At 37.8% G+C, this 9,865-nt stretch overlaps 1 protein-coding gene across 1 annotated transcript in view; it reads left to right on the top strand.

The window, feature by feature from the left end:
- LOC137629043 (uncharacterized protein C12orf56-like) overlaps positions 1–9,250 on the top strand; it is a 68,435-nt gene extending 59,185 nt beyond the window's left edge. Inside the window, exons 7-14 of the mRNA XM_068360310.1 lie at positions 1,227–1,389; positions 3,372–3,516; positions 4,015–4,209; positions 4,948–5,139; positions 5,722–5,880; positions 6,555–6,698; positions 7,921–8,114; positions 8,848–9,250. Coding sequence (XP_068216411.1) covers positions 1,227–1,389; positions 3,372–3,516; positions 4,015–4,209; positions 4,948–5,139; positions 5,722–5,880; positions 6,555–6,698; positions 7,921–8,114; positions 8,848–8,974 — 1,319 coding nt within the window. The 3' untranslated portion in view covers positions 8,975–9,250. The remainder of the gene's footprint in view (positions 1–1,226; positions 1,390–3,371; positions 3,517–4,014; positions 4,210–4,947; positions 5,140–5,721; positions 5,881–6,554; positions 6,699–7,920; positions 8,115–8,847) is intronic.
- Positions 9,251–9,865: the final 615 nt, after the last annotated feature.

Below are 9,865 nucleotides of genomic sequence, written 5' to 3'. Positions count from 1 at the left end.
GGTCCTCCAACTCTTCTAGTGCCTTGTGGAGCCCAGTTGAAAGTTTGGTGAACTAATCTCTCTTGTGTAGTGCAAAGAGCATGCCCAAACCATCTCCATCTGCCCCCTCAGCATGATCTCATCCACATATGGCACTCGAGTAATCTCTCTTATAGTTTAATTTCTTATCCTGTCCTGCAATCACTAATTAATAACTAAACGAAAATATAAAAAAAAAAAAAAAAAAAAACGGAAAGGAATAGAAAATATTAAGACACGAAAAGAGAACCAATGTTCTTTTCGATCCAAGTGCCAACGCTAGTTTGTATGAATAATTTTTTTTTCATTTCGCTCTCAACTTCGGATATAAAGGTTTTCAGTGAAAGCCCAGTTACATACTTTCTTTAGACTTTTCTAAATTTTCTGCTTGTTATTATTTTCTACTTAAATATGCTTTTTTTCTTTCTTAAAGAAATCGGAAAAGAGAGATTCCATAGTTTTCCTAAACCCTTAATCTCTAGATTTTCCTAGCACATATTTATCCCCATTTCCATGGTTTTTAAATGTTTATTCCGTTTCGGACCTTCAATAAGAAAGAATCAATATCTATAGGACCGAATAGGAACAGGGTTTGGGGAGGCCTTTGCGGTGCCCCTCGACTGAGCTTCGGACTCCTGCCTTGGTCGTCATGCTGCTGTCCTCCCATCATCATCCTGCCCGTCCTTCGTGTTTTGATAGGATCTGACTCTTTCACAAGCTTATCTTACTTACGGGCTGCCTTCGTGCAAGAGCCCGTGGTCCCCTTCGTGGTTTTGAAAACACTGAGTCTCCGTTTCTCTTTCATGTTTTTAATCAATTAGTTTAAACTAATTTCCCTTTGCTTCTTCTCTTGAGTTTAATTGAGCGTCCATAGCTTTTATTAAATTTTAATACCTTGAATTTCCTAGCTCATCTTTTTCCTTATTTTACTCATTTTAGTATTATTCAACTTTCATTATTCTTTTATGCTCACAATCAATCAAATTTGCCTTTACTTCCTCTCTTGATTATAAAGTTTTGCTTTTCGTTCAACCAACAGAACTTTACTTCTCTTGATTTTAAATATCATCTCATCGTTGAACCAATAAAATTTTACTTCTCTTGATTTTAAAAATTTACTTTTCCTAAAACCAATATAATTTTACCTCTCTTGATTTTAAAGATTTTATTCTAATTCAACCAATAGAATTGTTTAACCTCTTTGACAGTTTCAGGACACGGCATATCTCGATCGATGACCCCCGAGGGAGTGCCTCGAACGCGCATGCCCAGGTCAATCAGCGCCATGGAGACGTACCACGGCTCATCGCCCCTTCATCTCGAGTTGCCGAATCGCAGCAAAAGTGTCCTCGACCGACCTTCGATGCCCGGGTAGGCCTCAGTCTTCAGTCCTCTATCATCAGTCCTCTATAACCCGTCCTCTTTCCTCTCTCCTCAGTCTTCAGTCCTCAGTCCCTTCTCCTCAGTCCTCGATCATCAGTCCTCTCTCCTCAGTTTTCAGACCTCAGTCCTCTTTCCTCAGTCCTCTCCCCTCTGTCTTCTCTCATTAGTCCTCAGATCTCAGTCCTCAATAGTTAGTCATTAGTCCTCTATCATCAGTCGTCTCTCCTCAGTCCCCAATCCTCTTTCCTTAGTCCTCACCCCTCTCTCCTTAGTCCTCTCCCCTCTGTCTTCTCTCCTCAGTCCTCAGTCCTCTTGCGTTAGTCCTCTCTCGTCAGTCCTCAGTCCTCTTGCGTTAGTCCTCTCTCGTCAGTCCTCAGCCCTCTGTCCTCAGCCCTTAGTTCTCTATCCTCAGCGCTCTCCCCTCTGTCCTCTCCCCTCAGTCCTGAGTCTTTAGTCCTCTCTCCTCAGTCCTCAAACCTCAGTCCTCTCTCCTTAAGCCTCCGTCCTCTCTCCTCAGTCTCCAGTCCTCTCTATCCCCATCATACTTGACTCGATATTCTGTGCCAGTAAATGCCATTAATGTAATTACTATGCTTCAGGAGTACACATGCAAGACATATCAAAAGAAGCTAGATTTTTATCCTTCATAATAATAGTTTTAATAGTATTGTATAAGCTCATTGAACCGATTTTTCTTTGGATTAAACATGATAAGGGACTGCAATGTATTAGAGTGGCTAATATGTTTTCGTTCTAAGCTAAATCCCAAAATAAGATTATAGATAGGAAGGGATAACTGATCAATCCAGGCTGCCTCTTGAGTCAGGATTGATTGATTTAAAGTTCTCAGGCATCCTGACATCTGAGGTCATTGACGCCGGTAACATTTAATTTATGTATACAAAAATAAAAAATAAAATAAAATTAAAAATAAAAGAGTATTCAATTAAAATCATAAAAGTTGAATGTCATAAAAGTTAAATATTTTTCAGAAGACCTGCTTCTGAAATAAATCTAAAAATGCCACTTGCATGGTAGGACACATCATTTCCAAGAATCTTGGCAAGGATGAACCTGCCACCCTCACCTCGAGCCTCAAACAAATATCTATTCCTTAAGTTGTTATAATTGGGGCATTCGGTCAACAAATGCCTTACTGTTAGAGGTACTAAACAGTCGTCTTGAATCAGGAAAGGTCATGGAAGGGAAGCACACAGATCCAGGGCTACAAAGATGGTTCTTTAATTAACTTTCAAATGTAACTAGTGTGTATACAATATAATAACATGGACACCACAAAAGGGAGACATAGTAAAGAAGAGAAGATGGAAAATATAAGGAAAATATGATAAAGCTTATTTTTTAGTATGGGACAAACTTCATAATAATGTACTTCGCCTTGGTGACCGCTGAGGTAGCAGCAGTAGGGGTTTCAGCATTTGAAGTTTCATTTGTTGTGGGTAACGGGGGAGTTTGGGCTGTGGTACCCTAGCAGTACCAACCAAACTCGGATGAATCCCTCGTCAGGTTAGTGGGAACGAAGAGAAGAAGTCCCCCATTTTTTATGGTGGCTACCCCCCAAAATAAGGGGAAGTGGCTTTGTAGATAGATAGATAGATGTAGTTTGACTACCTAAAGTTGCATTTTACTGACAAATATTTAATAAGAGAAAAAAAACCGTAGCTGCTGTAATCCTGGGAGTATGTGGGTCACCAGCCTTTGTTTCCTACTACTTAAGAAAGAAATCGCTTAACTTATCATAATAATAAAACAGCTGCATATATTGCATCATCATCATCATTATCTCCTCCTCCGCTAATTGACGCAAAGTGACTCGGTTATACTCCACCAGTCGTCTCTCCATTCATCATCTTCTTCACGCTTCATAGTCATCAGCCATGTAGGCCAGGGTCGTCCAAATCTTCTCGTGCCTTTTGGAGTCCACTTAAACATTCTTTGTGTCCTGACAGAGAACCACCGAGGAGGAGTCAGTCCCTGAATCTCGCTGATGTTCCGGATGGACGCGACGACGTCAAGGAAGTCCACTTCTACACCCTCTCCACCTCTACGCTTCTCTTCCATTTGCTCCACTCTCTGTGGGTGGCGTCGTCTCTTGTAAGGACCACATATTACTTTTGTTTATGTTATTGATAAATCAAATTGAGAGTCTCAGGTAGAGAATTGCAATACTTCCTGTAAATTTGCCTTTGATTGTGTTATAATTTAACCATTTTTGGAATCTGTGATGTTTTACCTCGAAAGAAAAAAGTAAGACAAATTTCTGGTTGTTAAGTTCCAACATAATATAGCCCAAAGCATTTTCTTTAAATCAATCATTGTAAGGGCGTGTAGGCTACACATTCCATTATATAATATCATGATTCTCTCTCTCTCTCTCTCTCTCTCTCTCTCTCTCTCTCTCTCTCTCTCTCTCTCTCTCTCTCTCTCCAACCCCACACAATGAATGTTATCCTTAACACAATTTTAGTACTTCTAACCATACTGTGTATAACCCTTCAATATTTTTATCAAATTTTAGGATCGGGATCAAGTATATATTAAAGTTTAAACATGAGATTGTATCATTCTAAAGCCGTCCCCTTCATTCAACAGAAACAGACATTATACGAAGGGAACCTTCGAACTCCACAACAGGATCTTTTGCAAGAGAGGGACATCGAGATTGAATTCTCCGAACTTCAGGCTGACCTGCTGTCTGCAGAGATCATTGAAGACCAGTTTTCTAGACTGCAAGAGTTGCAGCAAGGTGTTGCCAAACACTTCCCTGTGAAAAGACTTTTTTGGAAGGTTAGCTATTGTCGATGTTGGTATTCATTGCGAAAAAAATGTCCAGGAACTTGCTTGGCAATCTTCAACTTATTGAAAAGAGAAAAGCTATAAATTAAGAAAGTAGTTCCTTTTATCATTTATTGTTCTTTTTCATTAGCACTATTCATTTTCTGTACCTACTTCATTCTTCGTTAGAAATGTATGAAGGGTACTTTATTCATTCGTGTTATCTTTAAGAATTCAATTGTATGACATACAGTACTTGCATGTGAATTGTTTACATAGCTGTCTAAGTCAAAAGTCTTTCTCATTCCTAAATATATCTATTTATATATATATATATATATATATATATATATATATATATATATATATATATATATATATATATATATGTACATATGTATATACATATATATACATATATATATATATATATATATATATATATATATATATATGTGTGTGTATAAAACCCGTTATGTATACCTACTGTATATATGTAATTGATTGTGTCATCTTTAACATGTGCACTATCATTTTTGACTGAATAGAACCTCTGTGTATAACATTTAAGTAGGAAAGCCGATCAAACCATACTTTAATTATTACATAATGGCCTGAATGTATTTATAATTGCTTTAACTATTACATAATGGCCTGAATGTACTTACAATTACCTTAATTATTACATAACGGCATGAATACACTTGTCCTTTCCTTAGAAGTAATTGTGTAATATGTACATATCCTCAGGATCCAAACATGCTCCAGACCTTGCAAGGTCTTTTGAAGCGATACTCCAAGTGCAGTAGAGACAGACAGGGAGACAGGCTTGAGGAGGACGACCTGCAGGAACGTCAGGATGAGCTGGAGTTGTTGGCGTTTACTCTGGAAACGTTATCGACTTGCCTACAAGGAACACAGAGGTGCCCTCTGAAGATGAAGGTATCTATCATTTAGAATCGAAGCATTTAGGGTTGTGGTGGCCTGTTGGTAACGTCCTTGGCTGGTGATCGCCAGACTGGGGTTCGAGTCCCGCTCAAACTCGTTGGTTCCTTTGGTCACTGCAACCTTACCATCATTGTGAGCTAAGGATGGGGGGTTGGGGGAATCTACAGGTTTACCTGGTCCTAGGTTGGGTGCAGAGGGGCTATGGCACTGATTATATGTTTATATGGTCAGTCTCTAGGGTATTGTCCTGATTGCTAGGGCAATGTCTCTGTCCCTTGCCTCTGCCATTTATGAGTGGCCTTTAAACCTAAGATTAATCACTATGGCGGGTCTCTTGCCATATTCTTCAATCTTTTTAATTTTCAAATTATTGAAATCGTATCCGTTGTCATTTAGAGGCTTTTGTACAAGACCGTTCAATTTGATGACCGATCTTGCCTCAGGCACCTACTGAAAAAAAGAATTCTATTTGTGATATAAATCCTTCATTTCCTTTAGTTTCCTCATCCTAATCTCTTTATAAGAGAATGCAAAATGCACAATTTTAACCTTACCAGCTCTTCCTTCCATTACCAGGCTCTTCAGCAGAATAAGAACGAGTGTCTGAAGGAGCTGATAAACGAAGTCATGACTGTGCCGGAAGTGCCAGCAGTTTACAACTTCACCTGCACGCGATGGCTCACAGATTTCCGGGAACTCTCTTCAAATGCTTGGGAAAATTTACCTGAAAGCGAGGTAAGTGTTCAGTCGAAAGGGGTGAAGTTTTTGTGTATCTTTTATATGACTTTCTTATCATGCAACTAAACTTGAACTAACTTTACAAGGGATCCTTTTATATTTCTTATATTTCTTTTATTTCCTCTTTAGTACCATTTAATGGACTTTTTCTTGTTATGTATTTATACTTTAGGTAAATTTTCAATTTGATTTTGTCTACGAATAACCTATTAGGTACACTCAGTCTCAGAAATTATTCAAATATCCTTATTTCAGTTATTATGAGACACTAATAATTTTTCCAAACTTTCAATGGAAGATTAATAACGATAATTTCTTGGCTCAAGATCAAAATAGACGTAAAATGACAGATAATGATGTCTTAGAACTTCATGTCTAGTAAGAGATGGTTAACCAAGAAGTAAAATTGAGAGCATTTGATGCAGAAAGGTCCATAATAAACGTTTTTTCGACACCACCTACCAAACTGAAGAAGGTGGCTTAGTCTCTGCGCACATTATATGCAGTAATGTTAGTTAGAGTCATAGGAAATATTGTATAATAATTATAACTCTTATTTAACATCTTAAATATATACAAGACTCACAAAGCGGTTTTTTTCATATAAATTTCAACTTTTTACCAGAAGGTGGTATTTCACGTAAGCATATAACAAGTTCCAAATCCTTCAGCTGCTACGACTGGTGCAGGAGGTGATCCACACGAGCGTTGGCTGCCTCTACGAGCTCCTGTCTTCGGTCAACGAGCTTTCTTGGGTGGCGAATTCACACAGTCCAAGCGACGAGGTTGGGCCAAGTCTGACTACCTTGCTGCAGGTGAGTTTAGGGAGTCACTAAGTGGGGAACATCAATCCGTCAACCTGGGAGAATATTTACCTCAGACAACAAAGTTGGGAGGAGGTTATGTTTTTGCCCCTGTTTGTCTGTTTGTTTGTTTGTGAACAACTTCCTGTCCCCAATTTTACTCATAGAGTAGTGAAACTTTCAGCGATTAATTGTTATGTTGAGATGTGGAAGTGATTCAATTTTGAAAGTCCTAGGTCAAAGGTCAAGTTCAAGGTCGAACAAAATGTCGACAAAATTAACCTTAATCCCAACTTTGTGCATGGTTGTCGCACAGACTTAAAACTTGCCTCGACCCCATGGGTCATACAGGCTAGGAGTTTATTGCTATGACTGTCTGATATAAGGGGAACATTAAATGGCTAATAGGCCCAAAGCACGTATTCACTCATAAGTTCGCAGATGGTTGTCATACAGACTCAAATACGCCTACGGTCTAAATTGATTCTGGGAAAGGCAAGCTGGTTTTGAGAAATAAGCTGCCATGGCGGAGCTTTGCACTCTCAGAGTGCTTTACTAGGTATATCTGTTTCGTTTGTGGATCATCTTGTTACCTTCGCCAACTTCGTTGCGAAGGTTATGTTTTAATAGGAGTGTATTTGTTTGTATGTCTGTCTTTGTGTTTGTGATTCGCATAACTCAAAACTATTATACCAAATCTCATGAAATTTTGTGGAATGATTAGCCATGATCTAAAGACAATTTGATCAGATTTTATGAGTGATTGGGTAAAAGGTCAAAGCCAAGGTCACTAAAAGCTCAAAAACATTATTTTGCCATATAATGGCCAATTTTTATCTGATTTGCATGAAACTAGCACCAAAATGTGTATAATTCAATTGCCAATCTTGTGATCGTCATCATCCTCATCATTATCAGCTGTTACTAGTTCACTACACAAGAAAGACCTCAGACAACGGCTTCCACTTGCGTTTGTTTATGGTCTTTCTGTGCCAGTCCACACTCGCAAACTTTCTTAGTTCGTCAATCCATTGTCTTATCTTTCCCCTGCTTCTTTTGCAATCTCCAGGAACACATTCTGTTATTCTTAATGTCCATCTGTTGTCTATCCTTCTCATTATATGTCCTACCCATGTCCATTTCTTTCTCTTGCATCTTACGATACACAACATGAAATAGGCGAAGGTATGCGCTCTACCTCATTCTAGGTTATCTATTATTTTGCCTCCTGCAGCACGCTCCTGTGGAGGATTGGCTCTCCTACAGCGTCCCCCAGCTTCTGGTTCTTCTTCAGCCAGAACGCACTAGAGAAATGAACGGGTCTGAGGCCTGCCTGACTCACCAATACTGCAGTGTGCTGAACACACTTCTCCACCACAGCCCTCGGGCGCTTCACTACTGGGCGACGCATTATGCTGAAGAACTCAGGTAAGTGAAGGGACTCCTTTTAATCTAGAAAAAAAAGGAAGCCAAAATGAATAATCATAAAACACCAGAGCTCAAAGTAAAAGGCAATTTTTACCAGTATTCAGAATATCAGACATGGTGCTCCTTTCTTCATTATTGGCAATATCAATTTACTGAAAATAAAGATAAATAATATAGTGTACAGTAAGTAATATTAAGGACATATTACTGTTCAGCTTATTCTAAAATAGTGTTTGTTTTGATAAAGAATTTCCTCGTATAAATTATATTTAATAAAATTTAATCATATAAATCCTAGTACTGGACAGTTTGGTAATACTGCCAGACGATTCATAAAAGTCTAATAAGAAAATTTCCATTGGTTAAAGCAATTTAGGCATTAAATTTTATGGATTGAAACATGCTTAAATTTTTTGTATGAAAATCAAAGTAGATGTAGGCGTACCTGTAAATTGTGGGCGGTTTCAAGAATTTCAAGTTCAACAGCATTGAAGACTGTGTTCTACAAAACAAAAACAAATATTAATTTATGCCTTTTTTCTATTTTGGTATCAAGAGCTCATTTGAAGTTACACAAAAGCCTAATACTTTCAAATCATGATTTAAAAAAAAAAATCGTTAGACTAACCTACAAAAAGCTAAATTTTTCTTGGTTTGTTTCAATCTGATATTCAGCCACATAAGAGAGTTGATAATCAATATACTTTTTTTTTCCTTTTTTTTTTTTGTGCAGGTACTATGTGCAAGAATCCGTAGTGAGTTGCCGACTAGGAAAATATCCCATCCGTCCGCACACCTTGAAAATCGTTCGTACTTTGGCTCAGCTGGTCATGTCTAAAAACGCTCTTCGTTCCAGATGAGATCAGGTAAATAAAGAAGAGGAGAAACCAGAAGAAGAAAGCAATATTTCGTGAAACGTCTCTCGTCCAGACAAAAATATGGATTGGAAATTCGAAACATTCTGTGTTTATGGGAGAGGACAGCAAAGCTCATCCTTCGAGCAACGGTAGCAACCCTTTGGCGCCAACTCTTTCAAAAAACATAAGATGAAGATTTCATATTTCCATATATTTTCGAGATTCTGGAGTAGCTTTATATAGCTATTTTCAAAGAGGCCCTTGCAATTTACATTCCCCCTTTTTATTCAGAAAAGATAGAGCAATAATCTTAGATTTAAGATGTCCGGTAAGCAACGCATTTTTTGATTTATTAAAAATCATGCTTCCCATATTCATGTAATACAAAGGTATGACCTCAGAGGAAATATTCAATCTGTCGAAATATTATCTTATTCATAATTCATTGCAAAGAAAAAAAGAGCCTTCGAACACCAATGCTCTTTACAAAAAAGAAAAAAAAAGGGGGGGAGGGAGATTCTATTTTGACACATAAGCGACTTCAAACTCTTATAGTTGTTCAATAAATGTACGAAGTGACATAAACGTCCACATTAGGGAAATCTATGGTACAAAATACGTTACTGTCTGGTCTATGCACATAGGGGACTGAGAGTCAGAATACGTTACTGTGATGGTCTATGCACCGTGGGTCTATGGGTCTAGTCAGACCAGATTTTAAATTTAAAAAAAAAAAAGCCACATTCGTACGGATGAAGAAAAAAGATTAGATTTTATTCTTTATTTTGGGAGAATTATTTGAATGTAAGAAAGTTATATCATGAGAAATAATTGTTATCATTATATGAAATATGATGAATATTCTGTTTGTGTTAGGTAGACGAAGACTTTTTG

This window comes from Palaemon carinicauda, chromosome 37, assembly GCF_036898095.1.
Source record: "Palaemon carinicauda isolate YSFRI2023 chromosome 37, ASM3689809v2, whole genome shotgun sequence".
NCBI lineage: Eukaryota > Metazoa > Arthropoda > Malacostraca > Decapoda > Palaemonidae > Palaemon > Palaemon carinicauda.
The sequence above is the reverse complement of the archived record's forward strand: the minus strand, read 5'-3'. Positions and strand labels throughout refer to the sequence as shown.